This window comes from Diadema setosum, chromosome 4, assembly GCF_964275005.1.
Source record: "Diadema setosum chromosome 4, eeDiaSeto1, whole genome shotgun sequence".
Lineage (NCBI taxonomy): Eukaryota > Metazoa > Echinodermata > Echinoidea > Diadematoida > Diadematidae > Diadema > Diadema setosum.
In genome coordinates, this window is record NC_092688.1 from 17,342,365 (window position 1) to 17,363,365 (window position 21,001).

The 21,001-nt window shown below is 37.0% G+C and overlaps 1 protein-coding gene across 1 annotated transcript in view; it reads left to right on the forward strand.

The window, feature by feature from the left end:
- LOC140227659 (SEC14-like protein 2) overlaps positions 1 to 21,001 on the forward strand; it is a 41,491-nt gene that overhangs the window by 4,590 nt on the left and 15,900 nt on the right. Inside the window, exons 2-4 of the mRNA XM_072308075.1 lie at positions 2,996 to 3,065; positions 4,239 to 4,282; positions 19,791 to 19,853. Of these exons, the coding sequence (XP_072164176.1) occupies positions 2,996 to 3,065; positions 4,239 to 4,282; positions 19,791 to 19,853 (177 nt within the window). The remainder of the gene's footprint in view (positions 1 to 2,995; positions 3,066 to 4,238; positions 4,283 to 19,790; positions 19,854 to 21,001) is intronic.

Genomic DNA, 21,001 nt, shown 5'->3' on the forward strand with positions numbered 1-21,001 from the left:
TATGAGTTCGTAAAGTCGAGAGTCTGTGTAAATGTCCTATACCTGATTGTGCACTCTGCGCGGTGCATTTAAAAATGCTCGTTTCTTATGGAGGACGTCATCACACTTTTTGTTATGGAAGAGGAGGGTAGGGGAGAGGGGAGGAGTAGGAGGAAGAGAGGGGCAAAAAGGATGGTAGGAGAGTGGAGGAGAAGGGTTGGAGGCGGGTAAAGGGTGGGAGGAGCGAGGAAGAAAAGGGTTTGAAGAGAGGGGGGAGTAAAAGAATGGGAAGAGAGTGGTGAAGGGGAGGATAGGAGGAGAGGAGAGGAGCGCAAGTGTTTCAATTCATCCCATACCTATGACTGGATGTTGTAGATGTCGCATTATGTTTTCATGCTCATTTTATTCTTTTTCTAAATTCAAGCCCTTATCATTTGTCTACAATTGTAAAAGGAATCGAAAAGGAACCAAGCTGCTCACTTGGTGAATATAATTGCCCTAGAAATTTGTTGACATTTTCTCCGCCCCTCCCCCCTTCTCTACAACACACACACACACATCATGGTATCTACATGTTTTTTGCAATAATTGAATAGATGGCATGCCTTGTGAGATTTTGTCTTCTATGTGAATGCAGTCCATTCTGTTCAATTTCTTTTATTCATGTTCGTGTGGAAGCAGACAAAAAGTGCCTGAGGTGATCAGAGTGCCCTGCATTGCTTTCAGGTGCAATACCATTGTCAAAGTTCATTTGCAAGGGCAAATGGGTCTTTACTTGTGTGTCATATAAAATGTGTGTTTGTGTGTGCATGTGTGTGTGTATATACATGTATAGATATGAATGTATTTGTATACTCCTAGTCTTGTCCTTGTTGAGGAGGAAATAAGATTGTATACATTATTGATAGTCTTATGCAAGTCATCACACATGCCAAGGAGATTTTCTCACTTCTTTCACATTGTTCAAGTTTAAATATTCTATAATACTGTAAAACCAGAAATGTTTGCATGCATTTTAACTTCGTGACTTTTGCAAGAGCCATGGTTTGCAAAATTAAAATGCATGTGAGAGTTCTTGTTTACACTAGATGCATTGAATTACAGCGGCAATTCATGTAAATTTCATGCTGCGAAAAAAGTAATCAGGTCAAATTTGCAAAAATTTCTTACAGTGAAAATGTCTTACTTTACAGTATCTTGCATAGGGAGTAGCCATCTGTAATGCTATCTTGTTTTTGAACTTATCTCTTTTCTACCCAAAGTCACTTTTGCGTGTTCAATAGCATTGGAATATTGAACTAGGGGTCCTGTGAGGGTTACTGCAAAACAGGAAACCTTTGGATGCACAAAGCTTTCACACATATCATTTTGCAAGGAGCTGCAATTCGTGAAAGTAAAATGCATGTAAAAGTTTTTGTTTTCACAATCAAGTACATTGTACTACTCTTGTAATTTTGGAATTGTCAGTAATTCATGAAAGTTTCATGTGTGAAAAAGACTTTCAGCTTCAATGTGCAAAAATGTTCATGCCACTAATGTCTCTGGGTTAACATTAAATCTTATGAATTGCATAATATCCATGTACACTCATCATTCATCTTTATGGGTGTAGTGCACTCGGCTTTGATGTAATACTTCCAACCCAATGAATGAAGGAAAAAAAAACGAAACTAATCAGACCGTCCTTTCCTGGAAGTTGTTACATCAGAAAGTAATCGGTATTCATGTTATATACATGTACATTCCAGTTTGACCCTGAAGGGGATACTGAAACAGAATTCTGCATATGAAATGTCCTTTGTCTCGAACATCCATGTCCGATGGATGCACAGTAATGAATAGGATGTGATGACAGTGCTCAATGATGGCTCTATGACAACTCTCATTATGTATGCCCATTCACACATTGGTTTGCGAGTGGATTGAAGACGTATGAGGTGACAATGATACCGCATTATTTCATGTTTGCATATAATGTTTGATTGCAACTGAGCTATAACCAGAAAGGTTCGTGATATGAAATTTAAGTGAATTTGAGCTGACGCCCTTTTTGTGGCACGAAACTTTCGCAAATTCGCATTCAAGATGGTGTGATGCAGCATTGTACTGGCATTCAATGCATTGTGTAGACAAACATTTAAATTGTGTGTGTGTTTTACTGTCATGAATCTTGGTTGTTTGCAAAAGATTCATGCCAACTAAAAATTTCTTCCTGAGATACATCCAAAAACAAAGAGGTTAATGAAAAGTGGGACCCACTGTTTAGTAGGACCATTTTGTTTTTCTTTTTAAACCAATTTTCATCAAATAAGTGTTGAATTTTTTTTTCACATTTCATATTAAAGTGGTTTCTTATTATCTCACAAGAAGTTAAAATATGAATACCCCATCTCAACCAAAACTATACCATCCCTTTAATGCTGCTTATGAAACAGGTCTATTCAGCCTGAACGTCACACATTTAGAATCCATTTTTTGTTCCTTCCTGTGTTTGTTCTTGAATACTTGCGGGTAGCCTTTATATTATGGTCCCAACCTGCCTTTTTGAACACACAATTCTTGACATCTTGATCATGTTTATGTCAAGGTCAAAACAAAATTCATTTGCGCAGTGACAGCAGCAGGTTCATAGGAATTCATTTTCATTCAACCGGAGAGTGCAATATTATCTTTTCTGAGGAGGTAAAATATGGCAGTAAATTGTGTCCAAGGAGCAAACAAGTAGAGATAGTGAGCTTTGTTTTGTAAACTTGTTTAAGGTGATGGAATGACTCTTGTTCAAATTGGCACTAGGGATAAGAGTCTGTGGTTAAATATTTGTATGCGAGATTGATGGCAGAATATGATAGTTGAGTCAAGTGGTGAGTTGTGTGCTAAAACTTAAATTCTGCCATCAAGATGTACAAAAGCTGAATAAAGACAGGACTTCTTTTTTTACTTCATTGATGGGCAGTTGAAATTGACAGTTGAAAAGCGCTAAATTTACCTTTTTATGTCACATGTCTCTATTTGACAGTTTAAGGAGAGGGTGTCAGATGTCATACAGCCATACCACGATGACTACTGGTTACGCAGGTTTCTCAGAGGTATGTTTTCCTAGAAGATTAACTATTTTGTATTTTTATATAATTGTTTGTTAAATAACAAACAAACATTTACAAAAATCTTAACGTATAGAATATATGATTGCACAAAGCAAGAAATCATATGTAATATGAAAAACGGTGTCTTATGAGTGATTAAACAATGTACAATAGACGTAAAAGAGTGTTTGGGCTGTCTGAATTTTTGATTGATATTCCTTTATAATTTATTATAGATTTTATAATATAAAAAAGAATATCTAATGAATTGTATAAAACCCCGTTTTTTTGAATTCATAAACTCCTGCTTTTTTTTAGGTCACATGGTCTCTCAGCTACAATTTGTAGACAGTGATTTCATATACAGTGATTAAAAAGTTTATATATTAGATTACCCATATCATTGTGATATGTAAAGTTCATTATCACTATGTACATTTGCAGTCTTACAATAGTGTCATAAAAGGTGAACTGTAAATGTTTATTCTTTCCTCCATTGAGAACTATCAAGCAGCTATCTCCCCCTGAAAGATAAAAAATCTGAAAATGATAATGACTTGTTATTTGTACACTGTAACTTGTATTTGTTTTAGCTGAATTGATATCATGCTTAATTTTTTCATCCTGTTTGCATGTCTTCGGGTAGATGGATCACATTCTAAATATCTAATAATGCTTACCTAACCAGAGCATAAACTTAAATGTGTCATAATTATCTCAGATTATGTCATATTTAATCATAATTTCTGTATTCTGAATATTATATATCAATGAAATAGATAAATGATTTAATATACATATTATTGCAACTGTAATTTCAAATTAATATAATTCATTACATTTATCAAATTGTAAGGTGTCCAGTGCATTATGAAATGAAAAATACACTCTTATTTTCTAAATTCATATTTTTAGCAGCTGTTCATGAAAGATTTTACTTTTTGAAGATGTGTATATCAATCCAGTGTGATACCCCAAGAAATGCAAAAACTTTTATTCATTATATTTTTTCAAAGAAACAATAACAGCTGTAAACACCATTCCCACAGTCAGAACTTTCTTCCAATTTTTTGTAGTGCCCTAGTAATGATGATATTTGGTTTGTTTTGCTGTAGGGTGCATTTACCTTAATTATGAGTGAATGTTTTCTCTTTCTTTATTATTTTCTGTCATTAGCCAAGAGGTTTGACATCAAGAAAGCTGAAGGACTCTTCAGAAAAGTAAGTGTTCTGTCCACTTTTCATAATACTAATCCCAAAGCAAGTATACTACAATTTGAAACCAGCAACATCAGTTCAGGTTTGCATGAATAAACATTTTTTGTGTAAAAGTTACAAGTGATGTACACTTGTATGTCCTCTAGTAAAAGAAAATGTAAATGATTGGATTGCCAATAATAGGTCATTCTTCTTTAAAAAAAAAAGGAAAAGAAATAAAGTTTGAACACCTGCTTATTTCAATTGCACACATCTTACCAAAAACATTTTCATATATTTTCATCTTCATTTAGAAAAAAAATGCAGATGTGAACCATCTTGGTTAAAATCTGGAAAGAATCTTCCACACAGGAAAGAGAGTATTTGGTTTCATGCTAGCCCTACTTAACCTTGGCAGGGGGCAAAGCCCAAAGGGTCTAATAACTAACTCATTTTCAGAATTCTTTGGCAACACAATAGAATGGCGGCCAGAGCCAAGTGTGTGGTGCACTTTATCTCATATGTCATTTACTTTGCAGTTGTTGTATTTTGAAGAATTTTTTTTTTAGGTAGTATGAAACGAGCCAATTTGACAACATGCCAAAATATTGCCATAATCTGTAATACAAATTCAACTTTACTAACATTGTATTTGAAATTCAGTGATACTTTTTTTTTTCTTTACATTTACAGTACATTCTAAGGGATGGAAATGTTTTGGTTGAGATGGGGCCTTAGTTTTCCTACATTTTTAGTGATTGTTTTTTGAGATGATAAGAAACCTCTCATGAAATATGAAGGAGCATAGAATTCTACGCGGAATTCAAAGTTTATTTGATGAACATTGGTTTTGAAATGGCTGAGACAGCCAGAGCAAAGCAATCTTGATAAAAGGTGGAACCCTCCTTATATTAGGATCGCTTTGTTTTACTTTTTGAATATTTCAGCCATTTCAAAACAGATTTTTGTCATATAAACCTTGAATTTCTCGTAGAATTGTATACTCTTTAACATTTCATAAAGTGCTCTTTAAATATCTTGCAAAAAGTTAAGAGCTGAAGCCTTACCTCAACCAACACTATACCATCCATCCCTTTAAGTGCAAATTTATCACTTAGGCCTACAGATTTTCCAGAATGATAAATTATTTTTCTTGAGAGATGTATGGGATATGACAACAGTATATGATTTTATATATGAATGGTACCAAGTTGTTCCAGCTCGGTTCACTGAATTCAGCTTGGGACCCCACTTGTCTGCTATTTACAATAATATCTGTGTACTGCAGTGGTTGTTTACAGTAAGACAGTAATGCTCAGGTGAGCATGAGGCTCACTGTTTTTTCCTCCCTATATTGTTTGCCAGTGTACTGCGTAGTGCTTGAAAGCATCGGTCGGGCCAAAGAGATACCTGGTTTTCTCATGCGAAAAAAATAATCCATGGTGAAAGGTGTTTTGAACATGGACACTGAAAAAACACATTGTCACAGTGGATTTGAAAAATCCTGTTATAAAGTGTGAACAATGCTGAGCACGATGTCAGAACTGTGCTGTTATTTTCACTATTTTTTGTACTTTTTGAAAAGCATTGTTGGTGAGAATAAAAAAAGTGTTGATATCATATTGTATTGGCTGTCATACATTGGGATGAATCTGTTCATCAGTTGCTTTCTATCCAAAACTTACGACTACAGACAGAACTTAACAAATGAAAATATTTACAGACGAGAGACAGCTAGGGTATTTCAGAGATAGCCTGATGTAATGTTACTCTGTTTGGGTATTCAAAACGAGATATTTTAAGACAAATGTAGTGAGAGTTGGTTCAATCAAGCATACTTTTCTAGAGACAGCATAGATACGAGGCCCATTTGCATTGGCACAATCACACTTTGCGTTAAGACAAGTATATGTGCTGTAAAGCAAGATATTTTTGCAGCATGACATTTTGTTCAAATTTCTACTGGCATTCAATTCATAAAATGTAGACATAAAATTTTATATGCATTTTAATTTTGCTAATAATGGCTCTCAAAAAATTTGTGAAATTGAAATGCATGGGAACATTTCTGGTTTTACAATATATTTCTAGTGTACCATTTTCTGGTTTAAGAAAAAAAAAAAACCCCAGGAATGAGAAGCCACAGAACTTTTGATGTTTTTTTTTTTTTTTTTTTGGTAGGTTGTGAAGTGTAAGACAGTCAAGAATTAAACTACATGTATAAATGGAAATTTTGCCAAACATTGTAGGCTGTATTACTTCAGTGTCAAAACAGACTTCTATTACCATTTGACGATTTGATAGTGCAAATCTGACTTTATTATACTGTCAACAACAACAACAACAGCATCAAATCCGAAGTTCTGGTAGTCTATTCATTGTCACAGAATGTTCTTATTTATGGGACTGTTTAGCCTGCAGGAAACCAGGGGGTCTGTTTACCTTTGTCCAGACTGAACTTCACCTCATGTTGAGCTATAGGCAAGCTACCTTGTACATGACACTTGTTTTGTAGTCTTTGTGTCACACAGTTGTGATATCTGACAAGACTTTTTTTTTTCCTCCCTTCACCCCCTTCCCGTAGCTTTCATTTCCTCCTCGGACAAAGCCATGGTCTGGAATTATTGGGGCATGAAGTATCGTAGAGTATTATGGTGGCAAATAAAAAAAAAAGAAAAAAAAAAGAAAAAAGAAAAATAGTGAAAGAAATACCCACACAGCCAAAGGCTTATTTGCTTAGGGCAATGTTACACAAACTTTGCTCAGTTTCCCTCTCTCTAGCAATCTATCTATCTATCTATCTACATTATATCTATTTATCTATTTACTGTGTCTCCATCTATTTATCCTCTTTTTGCCTCCATCTCTCCCCTCTCTCTTTCATTTTTTATGCCTCCGCCACGAAGTGGTGCCGGAGGCATTATGTTTTCGGGTTGTCCGTCCGTCCGTCCGTCCGTCCGTCCTTCCGTCCGTCCGTCCGTCCGTCCTTCCGTCCTTCCGTCCGTCCGTAATGAGTTTTGTGGACAAGGTAACTATCAAAACCCGTTGAGGTATCCTAATGAAACTTGGCATGTATGTGTATTAGGGGGTGAAGTTGTGCCTATCAACTTTTGGGTGCACATGCTCAAGGTCAAAGGTCAAAAGGTCAAGGTCAAATACATAAAATTTCACTATTTCCACCATATCTATTGAATGCCTGAAGATATTTTCTTGAAACTTAGTGTATACATGTATTACCCAATTAAGATTCTTTGGTGAAAGTTTGGGTTATGAGTTCAAAGGTCAAAGGTCAAAAGGTCAAGTAAAAATATTAAAACTTTTTTTTTTCTCCATACCTTGGAAAATTGTTCAAGGTATCTTCATGGAACATAGTATATACATATACTGACTGGAAGTGATTATCTAGAGAATGTAGGGTTCATGGGGTCAAAGGTCAGGGGTCAAAGGTCAAGTGCAACACTTCAGAATTTTACTATTTCCCTCCTATCATGCAATGCCAGCAGGGTTATTTTTTTTTTACACTTGGTGTATGCATACATGTGTAACCTAATAGAAATTCTCTGGAAAGTTTTTTTTTTTTCTTCTTTTTTTGCCTCAAAGGTCAAAAGGTCAAAGATCAAGTGAAAGTGCTGAACTAACTTTTTCCTCCATATCTCGGAAGTGGCTCAAGTTATCTTGAAACTTAGTACATATTATGCATGTTCTACCTGAAAGTGATTATCTTATGAATTTTAGGGTCAAGGGCCAGATGAAAATGGTAACAATTTACTATTCAATTCAGAAATTGCACTTTTTCTCCACACCTGTACCTTGAAAATTACGCAATGCCTAAATGTATAAATGGGTCAAAGTCGAGTTAAAGTCCTTAAATCCCTAGATACATGCTCTCCTATTCATCCAATTAAACCTAGGTCAAGGAAGGTGAACATTCAACACATTTGTGACAAACTTGTCATTTCAATATTTTGCCAATTTTGTGAAAATGTAATCACACATTGTCCACATGTACTATCTAGACCTATTGGGAAAATCATGCATTATGGCGGAGGCATACCAGTCGCCAAAGCGACATTTCTAGTTTCCTTCTAATTCTTTCTCCATGCCTGTTACCTGTTTTCATTTCACATTTGAAATAAATATATCTACATGAAAAATGCATTTTTGTTTTCATTATCTTTTTCAGAGGACATTCCTGTACAAATGTAATGTGGACATTGATGGGAATATTGAGTTTGGTGATCATGAAAACTGCTGATAGATAATGATAGCATTTATACCCATTATCAAAAGGTGTTTGCAAATGCTGTTCAGATCCTGTTTCTCGAGGTGTTGCACTTATCAACTCTGTCGTGAGTCGATTGGGAGGCCTTGTCACTATGCAGTTCCATTGCACAGTTTGACCTGAGGAGCAGAGATGTGTACAATGTAGTTGGTCATGGTTGGTGTATAGGCAGGTCTGAGCTATTTGATGCATTTCAAAATAACTTTGCGTTTATCAGCTCTACAGAAATGCCTTTTTGGTTCAAATGCATTTGCAATCACACTTTTTTCCGGCATTTCAGAAACACATTTCTAACCGCGTAATCACAACAGCTTTGGGTTTATCAACTGCCCATAAGTCTGTGGAAGTTGTTTGGAAACCTTAATTCTGTGCTGGGAGTGAGTTGATAAGTGCACCTTGTTCTTTTTTTTTCTCCCTTCTCACTCCTTTGCTACAAACAGGTGAAATTCAATTAACGTGAGAGCACATATTCATCCATTTCAACCGCATAAAGTACTATTGTATTTGCGATGCCAAGTTCCCTTACCACATGATGGGACAACTCTTTCGTTGAACCAACGACCTGGCACAGAGCCAAACTGAAATCTGGTCTGGCAAACTTGAATGAAAGGGAAATGAACCAGACGAAAGGGAAGAAAGAAAGAAAACAAAAATATTAGCCTGCAGTCCTGAATTCAGACTCGTCACCACAAAACTGAATGAGTCTATCGTGAAAAATCTTACAATTTTCTTCTGTCCATTATAGACCCGTTCTGGTTGCTTGGGTGTACCATGGAGCTCTAAGCTCCATGAGTGTACATTGTCTGTGGTGGGGAGGGTGTAAAGAGGATTTCAGTGGACTTAAACATCCCTGTTAGAGGTCCTGTTTACCTTTGGGAACAGTGATTTAAAAAAAAAAAAAAATTCAAGATATGACATTTAATGCATATGTGTAGGTCTGTTGTACCACAAAACATCCCATCATATAGGGCCCAAAATTTTCGTGATAAAGCCTAAAATATGAGGAGATATATGTATTTTTCTCAATAAACCGTAACTGTAGACGGTTTGGTCTGGAAACATTGTTTTTATTTTAACTATTGTTCACATTTTATATATTTCACAATACTTAACATCAATTTGACCGATAAAGATTTTTACAGTAGTTGTTTCTATCCCTAACTCACATTTTAGAACTATTTTAAAGCACTAATGCTGGGTTTTTGTTTCATCTGCAAATGGTAAATAATGCCTTTAACATGTGTGACATAGGACCAAGAGACTGATGTTACACATGTTTGTCTTCCATTACAAATACACCTGTCAAGATATTTGTTTGTTTATAAGGGAAGGTTACCTATTCAGCAGTAACTTATAGCAAATGCGTAGACTAGACTTGACAGACGTTGATGCAAAAGTGTCTAAATTAAGAGGTTCTTGCTAAAGCAAGATCCAGTAGCAGCGTATATACCTGGTAGTTATCAAATTTTTATCATTCATGTGAGCCAATGGCATCCTCACCTTCTCCGATTTGCATCATGTAGTTACAACTAATATCACTGTCTTAATGAGAACACATGACACCATACAAGATTCAGTATTTTTGTTTAACTCGTTAGGGATGGGCTGATTTTGCAGCAACACACATTTCCCATAGACACCTGTCCGAGTATACTCTGGACTCGTCCTCAACGGGTTAAAGAAAACTGTTCAAGGACCATTGAAACTGTCTCCATTTCCTTGACTTACAAGTTCTCAATCAGTGATGGTTGAAATGTGGCACCGGTCAACAGTTCATGTACGTTGAAGGTTTCAAAGATAGAATTATTCTTTTTTTAAGGGAAGGTAATAATATCTGTGCTTGGGAAAGTCTTTCTCCATCATATTTACTCTCAAAGAAGAAAGCAAAGAATGGGAAAAGAGTTAGAGGCGATATATGTAGTGATATGTTATGCATTAAAAGTCTAGTGACACTGGAAATGTTGACGTATCAATTGTATCAATCCCAGTTATGCTTGGATTCACTATTCAAATGTAGTCCTTGGAGAGCAGGAATGTGATCATTGTGCTATTCGAGGAGAAAATCTATCCCAAGAGAGAAAATTCAACAGAATAAAAACAGCAACTCAGGAGCGACAGAATAGTGAAATGCACTGCGAAATCAAATAAATAAGGATTGCTGTGACTAAATCAGTGTCGGTGCAGTTCTTTTATTGAACCCTGCGGGAGCTACAAAAGATGTGTTTGGGGCATTGTACTGTAAATTGCTACAATTGATAGTGACTTTGCTCGATACGTTGGTCTTCAATGAGAAACAATTGGTGTTGATATCACTATCAGTAGCAACTCATGTTCATGCCTTGATCATGTGACCAAGATGGTGATGTACATATATGCCAATATGTGTTTTCTATAAGCAATCACTGAGGGGGCATTTTCTTGAAGAAAACATTTTGTCCTTCATTTGACATTGCGTCTGATACAGCATCTAGTAGTGTCTGTGGGCAGAAGTCATTTTTTTTTTTTGTTATACAAATTAAAAAAAAAAAATCTCAAAGTATTTTGGAATTCCATTGTTTCAAGGCAATTGAGGATCTTGACTTTATGACAGGGCTCCACACTAACTTTTATTTTTGGTGGCCCAAAGGCCAACATCCGACCTTTTTTGGTGGCCCGATCAGGCCACCAAATTCTTCATTTCTGAAATTTTGGTGGCCCGACGTGCGTTTTTGGTGGCCCCGGGCCACCGGGCCACCGTTAGTGTCGAGCCCTGCTTTATGATGTATAATTTTGATCATATCAAAAATGCAGTCACTGCCCCTCTGCTGCTTTGGCTTTTTGTATTGATATGCAATCCAGATTTAGGTAAAGTTTAATAGAAGGGCCAGCATTAGGGATTTTCAGAAGGGATTGTATTAAATACCAGGGTGTCTTTCAAGCACCTCTGTGATTATGTATTACAGTGCTTCAGAGCACTGAGGTAGGCAGAGCGGCCATTGTTCTCTTTATACTCATGGTGAGACTGCTCCTTTAGAGGGATTTCGTTTGTTTGTTTGTTTCTTGTTCACTTGATTGAAGCCAACAAAACACAGATTTCTCCTTCTCTTTGGTGCCTGAATTCACTGTTAAGAAACGGCTTCAAGCCATCAATCAAATTAACTGCCTCCTGTGTTGTCATTTATTGTAATATTTCAAGGGTGCAATTTGGCATTTTCTTTTCAATTCTCCAGTGTGTTCAGAACTCACTAGTCCAAACTCTGTAATCATAGTAACCAATTTGCTAACAACATAAAGCAGCCTTCCTGCTTATTGTTAATTTTGGCCTATACCTTGTAAGCTCAGGGTATACCTATTCTTCGGCATATTTTCTTTTTTTCGGGGAAACTATCATTAAAAAAAATGAATTTCACACTTGACTCACTCTATTCAGATATTGGCAAGGAAAAGACCTAAATCAATGAAGAATTTCATTTGTAGTGGTAGATACTGCAAAATATGAAAATGTTTTATGTTTCAAGACATTGAAACTTTTGATAAATTTCCTAAAATGGTTGGTTCTTCTTAATTATTTGGAACATATGAATTTAGTAAAACACTGAGTTGCTTGTTGAAGAAAACCATTCAAGAAGTGCGCTGCTCATCTAGGGAATTTTTGTCCTTATTCTGGCTATTCAGCTCGTTCTTTTTGTGTGCCGCAGAGGTGTATTGTTGATTTCTGTGACATGTGCAAACCAAAGACTTCATGCGTATACCCCAGATTTGATGTGTTCACCCTGAATAAGCAGGCGTGCAAGTCATCGCCACCTACAAGCACATTACGACAATGGCTGCATTCATTCATAGACTAATCCAACATAACAAAACGAGCATTGCTTTGTGAGTTACTGTGGTAGGATGGTGATACGTGCACTCTCAGTAGGATTTAGTATGCACACTACAAACTTGTTCCCTGCTGTCGCACTATTGAATATTCAGCTATTGAATATTCAATCTGTTGACAAGTGAGAGGCTGCTGTGCAGTCCTAACCAAGGATTATTTCTCTTTTTTTTTTTTGGGGGGGGGGGAGGGCAGACCGTTATGGTGGTAAATTCTATTTGAGAAGAGGTGAACAGGTTCTGCATTTGATTTTGGAAGTCTTGTCATTTTCATCGAGATACTTAAAAGCTATTCCTTCTTCAGGTTTAACTATTCCCTCTCAGGACTGATATTTGCACAAAAATATTGTCCCTGCCCCCCTTTATATCAGAAGTGCATTGAATAAATATTGTCTCCAAGGTGGTGAATCCCTAACTTTTCACTCAAAAAGTGATAATTCTTCTTTCTCATTCCATCAATGTGGTTCTCAATCTTGAAGTTGTCATACTAGTTCCAATGCGCAAAGTATTACACTCACAACATAGAACTAGACTCGGAATTTGTCAACACTGACAAATTAGGTGATCCGATCTCTTGGGAAATCAATGATTTGAGTCCTGATCCCAATAGGCATGACTATACAGGTTTCATCTGTGTTGAGAGGACATTGGCCATGTGATGTTTGGAGTCTCATTTAGAAAAGGGAGTCAGACCTGCCATCTTTGGTACCGAATTCCGTATGCACTAACGAAGATACAGAATGAAGTATATTTGACCTTTGACCCCATTTTGCACACCAAAGATGGCATCTGAGCAAAAAGTAGTTATTTTGTGAAATGATTCTTGTAAAATGGTCCTTGCGTGTGCAAAATATAGGAAAGATAGGACAAGTATTCACCAAGATACAGGATGAAACATTTATGACCTTTGACCCTAATTTACATACCCAAGATGGTGTCCGATCAAGTAGTTGTTATTTTATGAAATAATGTACGTGACATGAACTAAACATGTGCAAAATATGGGGGTAATAGAGGCTGTTTTTCTTGAGTTATTGCAAAGAAAGTTGCAGAAAGAAAGAAATATCTCAATACATCGAAGATGAGCTTTAATTTCAACCAAGTTTTTTAGCATGATCCAGACATCGTATGAAAAACAAAAGGCATATTTCTGATAGCGCAAAGTCTCAGCTACAACATATTAAAATCTGGGAGAAATTCACAGAAGGGTAAGTGAGCTAGTGCTCGATAAAGACAATCATGTCAACTTTCACATCTAGAAAAATTCCCTCCAATAGAGATAACACGTCATAACGAAGATACAGAAAAAAGTACATCTGACCTTTGACCCCACTTTGCACAGACAAGATGGCATCTGAGCAAAAAGTGGTTATTTTGTGAAATGATCCTTGTAACATGGTCTTTACGTGTGCAAAATATGGGAAAGAAAGGACATGTATTTATTAAGATACAGGATGAAATATTTATGACCTTTGACCCTAATTTACAAACCCAAGATGGTGTCTGATCAAGTAGTTGTTATTTTATCAAATAATGTACGTAACATGAACTAAACATGTGCAAAATATGGGGGTGATAGGGGCTGTCTTTCTTGAGTTATTGCAAAGAAAGTTGCAGAAAGAAAGAAATATCTCAATACATCGAAGATAAGCTTTAATTTTAACCACGTTTTTTGACGTGATCCCGACAGCGTATAAAATCCAAAAGGCAAACATATGATAGCGCAAAGTCTCAACTACAGCATATTAAAAACTCGAAGAAATTCACCGAAGGGTAAGTGAGCTAGTGCTCGATAAAGACAATTCATGTCAATTTTCACATCTAGAAAAATTCCCTCCCATAGAGATAACACGTCATAACGAAGATACAGGAAGTAAGTACATATGACCTTTGACCCCATTTTGCACAGACAAGATGGCCTCTGAGCCAAAAATGATTATTTTGTGAAATGATCCTTGTAATATGGTCTTTACGTGTGCAAAATATGGGAAAAATAGGACATGTATTCACCAAGATACAGGATAAAACATTTATGACCTTTGACCCTAATTTACATACCCAAGATGGTGTCTGATCAAGTAGCTGTTATTTTGTGAAATAATATACGTGACATGAACTAAACATGTGCAAAATATGGTGGTGATAGGGTATGTTTTTCTTGAGTTATTGCAAAGAAAGTTGCAGAAAGGAAGAAATATTTCAATACATCAAAGATAAGATTTAATTTCAACCAAGTTTATTGACCTGATGCCGACTCCGTATGAAAAAACGAAGGGAACATTTACGATAGCCCAAAGTCTCAGCTACAACATACTAAAATCTTGGAGAAATCCACCGAAGCATAAGTGAGCTAGTGCTCGATAAAGATAGTCATGTCAGTTTTCATTTCCAGAAAAACTGCACTCCCATAGAGATAACACGTAAACTGGTCAAATTTGACAATGTTACTTTTAATCCCTTTTTACGAGGTGATGCCGTCATCCAATCAAAATGTTGTTATTATATGACTGAAAGACCATTTAATAAGTTACAACATATTGAAATTTGGACGAAAATCAACAAAAGAATAAGTGAGATACGCTTGAGTGAACTTAAAATTTGATTACGTCTTTTTGCAAATTTACTTTTTTTACTTTATTAAGAAATTTGATATCTTTTCATCATTTTTCCAGCATTGCCAACCCATGAAATGACATGTACAACTCATCAGCTTTCAGAATATGTAAAGAAAATGGAGGGTAACCGTCCATCCTGACGAGTAAAATCGGATTCAAAATTGGCGGTTTTTTTGAATTGTTGCACTGTATATCGCCATTGACGCGCGCGCGGAATTTCAACTTTGACGGGCCCGTGTGACGTCATATTGAGTCGGATTGACTTGAAACTTGGTAAAAATATTCCTTGACATTTCAGGCATCCGATCAGGGTGAAAAAACGGAAAATTTGTATTGCATATGAGCTGTGCGTGCGTATATGGGCGCGCGCGTACGCGTCCGTCCAATTTTTTCAATTTTTCAAAAAATGCTCCAAATGATCTGAAACGTGTGCAAAAAAAATTTGTGCTCGATTTGAGCATACAAATATTTCAACGTGCGCGTACGCGCACGTTTTAAGGGAAAATATGAATTTTGAAAATATGAGTAGAATGCGCATAATTTGAAATATATGTGACGTAAATTTCATCGAAAAATTCCATTCCATTAACGACATATGATTGAGAATGTGTTTTCATATAATGACGTCATAGTGACGTCACGGTCGACTGATCACTTTGATTTTAGTTCGATTGCCGTCTTTGGGACATGATACATATATGGTATGATTTTGACATTGATAGGAAGAGGACTTTCTGAGCTAATCCATACACAACTTTTGCGGAGAAAGAAGAAGAAAAAGAAGAATAACAAAGAATCAGTACAGATACAGAAGGTGATCCGAGAGGATACTCGGATCACCTAAAAATGACGTAGACAGTATTCCCACAGAGTCTCATACTGCATTTAAATCATGAATAGAAATTGAGGTGGAATGCTAAACAGAATTTCAGGTTTCATCCCTACGCAATGCTAGGGATATGAAATCTCACTGTTAAAAAAATGGTAAATCACTTGACAGCACTGTTGCATTGTGGGATAAGAAAATTCTTTCTCTTCTTTTCGTTCCAGATCCAGCTTCAGTTTCACTCCCTAATGCAAAGTGGAACACTGAATCTTCTCTCATCATTTGCATGATGGTTTGATGATACAGTTTTAACAGAGGCTTTATGCTTAGGCTATGGGATTCTGCAGCTTTGTGATATAGGAATCTCGTGTTGATGTTGTTATTGCATTGTTCCATTATGATGATTGTATAGCCATGGCAACTCAGAAATCTGCTTGAGATTTGCTGCAGGCTTCTATCGCTGAGCTAAAAAATCCAGTGCGGGGGGAAAATTAGATCACGCAGTAAAAAGCGTAGGAACGTAAAAGCCGATGACGCAGATGGCCTTTAATTCATGGAACATAAGACACCGGCTCATTCATAAATGAGATAACATCTTGACAACATCAGCCCACTGGAACTGGTCCTGATGTTGTACTCATCAAGAAATGACTACCGGTACATAATCACTTCATGTAATGAGGATGGCGTGTTTGTATCTCACTGGCTGAGAAATGTCACGTTTGATGGTATTCAAAGGTACAGACACCCATCTGTGACATGACATTATTGGTAGGCAATATAACATCACATATTTTGTAATGTCACATCCCTTTCTAAGTCATTCCCTGCCTCCACATTATTATATAGATTGCATTTGTATAAAACAGAAAAAGGCCTTACCAAGTGAAAAACAAAATAACACCAAAATACCCATAATTGATGGCAGTGCCCATTGTTGCAGATCCATTTATAGCAATTTTGTGGTGAAATGGCATTGCATGATATATAATATTTGCATTCATGATTACTGAAGCGAAAAAAAAAAAGAGAGAGAGAAATTCGTACAGATTTGTCATGATGCCAACAATGTGCCGTGGACAGAATGGTCTTACATAGTTTGCAGTCTTCTGCCGTAAAGAGCTTGCTCACTGCCAGCTCTTTGGGTTGGATAGATTGAATTAAGCATTATCGACTGAGGTACAGGGTACTGTACATGCCAAATATTTTGTGGGGTTTTTGTTTTTGCGAATTTCGTGAGTCAGGTGCTATTCGCGAATTTAAAGACACACAAATTATTGACTCTGATACCGACAGGAATGTGACCTGATGCATACATTCCTCCATTCAGTACACTGTATTCCACAATCACAAATTCAACCATACGAAAAATCATCTTGAAGTCCTGATTCGCAAAAATTTAGACTTGCTAAATATATAGCGCATAGGCCTACAGTAATGGCCACAATGTTTGTTATGTCCCCTCATTCTTTAAAGCTGTAGTGCACTAGATTGTGCCTCCGTTGAATGCTATGACCGAGAATGTAGACAGACAAATCAGTTTTTCAGATCACTTTATTCTGCCATGTAACGCTCTGCGAGCTACAAATTCACTCTGATATGGGTCAGTGATTGTTCAGAGGACACAGGCTAAACGTAGCTTATGCATCTACAATCATAAGGACATATTTGGACTTTGAATACATTATCTCATTGTTGTTGTTTTTTTACAAGAGAGGGCACATATGTATGTATACATGTTTATTGCACAAAACATACTGTAAAAGTGGACATTTTCACGGTGTTGAATTTTTCGCGCATTTCGTGCAACCAGAAACTAGCGTGAAAATAAAAACATGTGAATATTTTTGCGTGCCATATGTTCCAGTAGAAGATGTCTTGATTCCGCGAAATTAAAAACACGCAAAACTCTTCTTACACAAATTAGTCGCGCGAAAATGTCCACTTTTACAGTACTGCAAAGCCTGAAATTTTTGTGAGCATGACACTGTTGAGAATTTCGCAAGGAGCCAAGATTGGCGAAAGTAAGATGCATGCAAAAGGTTTTGTCTACACAATGCATTGAGTGCCAGTGACAATTTGCAGAAAGTTTCATGCAGTGTAAAAGGCTGTCAGCTCCATTTTGCGAAAATTTCATGCCATGAATGTTTCTGTTTTTATAATACTGTCCACATTATTGCAGAACCTGTGCAGTATCTTCCACTCATTGCATCAAACATACCCAACCAAAACACATACTGTAAAACGAGGAGTGTTCGCGTGCATTTTAATTTCGCGAATTTCGCGAGCGGCAACATGCACATGAAAGTTCTTGCCTACACAATATTCATTGGATTCCAATGGCAAGTCGTGAAAATTTCATGCTGCGAGAAAGGCTGTCTACTCCAGTTCGCAAAATTTTCATGCCACGAATATATCATGATTTACAGTACATTGTCAGGAGGAGGATAACCCGAGATTAAACTTTGAATACATTTGGATGGCATGCTGAGACACAGCTAGGACAACATGCTGGAATACATTGAGAAATCACACTGTATGGACATGGAACAACACATTTTGACACAAAGGGACGTATTTGAGCACATGGGGGAGGATACATTGAAAAGCGAAACACAAAGACATCTTGCCCAAGCTGTACCTTGGTATCCCCCCCCCCCCATGCTCTAACCATGAGAGTTACACCAGGGTGTTTCACATAGAATTTAAGTCTATCTCAGCTTTAATGATTATAGTGTGTCATTGGTTTCCTTGGCTTGCTTTATCACCCTTTCAGAATTAATTTCAAAATTATTATCAAACCTGTAAGCATGTGATAATTCTATTGTTTATGACAAAATTCACATTAAGTGGAAGGATTTTTTTCCCTGTGCCTTTGCATGACTTATGAGGTTGACTGGTGTACATTCCCGTTTTCAACCAGGGCATTTCATATTCTATTAGAGCTGAATAGCATCTCTCCCTTTTGTGTCATGGGAAGACAATTATACATCCTACCTGCCTTTGTAAGTCTGGGTTAAACTTTTTTTTCTTCTTCTTTGGTTCACTGCTGCTCGAAATCAACAACCTCGGCCATTAATAGAATGTAGGCCGGGGGTGTCTCACAAAGAATTGCAGTTTATCTTTAGAGTTCAGATCGACTTGAATTTATGGTATGTTGTGTATGTCTTCAATAATATTCCAACTTCCTAATGAAAATGAACATCTTGGAGACCTTTCCAGGCAGCCTTTCTTAACCGCTCACAAAATTGTTGAGAAGTCCCTATTCGCGAAAAAATAGACTCACTGAATATATGGCATATACAGTAGGTAGAAAACAATCATGAAACAATAGTAAGACGTATGCTGACCGTGAATTACAACATGTAGTACAGCATCGTTGCAATGACAGGTAACTGATTTTGGGTGCGTTCGAGTGCTCTAAAGCGAACCAAAGGGAACTGAACCAAAGTGTACCGTACTGAACTGTGCCATTTTTAGAGCGTTCAAGCGCTCTGTGGAGAAAGCGTCACGCTTGTTTGTAGCAAGAATGTCATTCACCTGTCGCTTGAACTACTTACATGTACAGCTGTCCCGAACAAAGAGAATGATGTCTTTGCATTGTGACGTATGCGCATGATATGTGCATGCTTTACAACGAACTTCTGGTACGCTTTGGTACGCTTTTGGAGCACATCGGGAGTGGTCCACTTTTGTCTCTGCATTGTGACGTATGCGCATGATATGCGCATGCTTTACAACAAACTTTTGGTACGCTTTGGTAAGCTTTTGGAGCACATCGGGAAGTGGTCCACTTTTGGCTCGGTACAGTACGGTACGGTACACTTTAGGAGCGTTTGAGCGCTCCTCTGGCGTGGGTACGGTACGGTACAGTTCGCTTTAGGAGAGAGCTCGAACGTACCCTTTTAATGCCTTATGAGGTCTCAATCCTTTTTCTTTTTTTGTCTTATGCAGGATGTCATTTGGAGAGAAGAAAACAAAGTGGATCAGATCATGGCAGATTTCAAGACACCAGAGGTAAGCGCTCAGGAGCAATTTCATTCCCTATAAACTTATCTTTTTCTTCCCTCTCTCTCACAAGTATACCTATAGGATACAACTTCATCAGTCTCACAAACAAAAACAAAAACAAAAGAAATCAACTTTAAAAGTCTGCTTTACAGGTGGATGTGAAAATACTCTGCTATGTTTGATGTTTGCTTCAAAACATAGGAGTAAACCTACCAGCATAGTACAATATATGCTATCCTCTATATAGTGTTTTAAATGAAAGTATAGGTTGTCGTTGTCCTGTAACAGTCCTAACTTTGGTGTTTTTATTCTTGATCAAAGAGGGCAACAGACAAGACTAGAAATGTCTATGTGGTTATGAGCATGAGGTATTCTTCCTATTTGTAACCATCTATCTATTGATCTATCCATATGTCTATATGCTCATCTATATACTTTTGTTATTCCGTGGATACTTTGTTTATCTGTTATGATCCTCCATTTACGTTGGCCGATATGCCATGAGATGTTTATTTAGCTTTCCATAATAGACTTAGATACAGGTGCATATCCTGCTCCCTGTGAGTGACCTGCGGGGGGGGGGGGGGGGGGGGGGGGATGCTTGCACATTTTGATAGGTAATCTTGTGTTGTGGTCAGGCTTGAATGTAGACTAGAGTTATGCTTGTGCATTTGTTGTCATGGAAACCATGGGATGCGGTGAGGATTTCGTCCAAAGCCAATTGCAAATATCGTTCTTATTTTAAGCACTCTATGTATAGAAGATATATTTTTCCTGTGGCATATCGCAGTGACCCTGCAGGTGTTCTAAAAGTTTTGTTATTTAATTGACATGTACAATGTGTGTAGGTATGAAGTTATTTCGGAAATTTAAAGATCCCATGGATACTTTGTAAAATCTGATGTTATTGAATCAGAATTTCCCAAAGGAAACCAGCATTATCTGAGCAGAAGTTTGATGGCCATAACATGCTTTTTGTTGTTGTTGCAATACTATTGTGAACTATAAGATGAAACCAGGTGGTGGAGTTTGGTCAGCTATTTAGTTTTTTTTTTTTTTTGGTGATGTCACAATAAAGTCACTTCACTCTAGATCGTCCACTTTGGGTCAAGGTATTAAAGATAATTGTCCATTTCTGGCTGAGAGGAATTTTG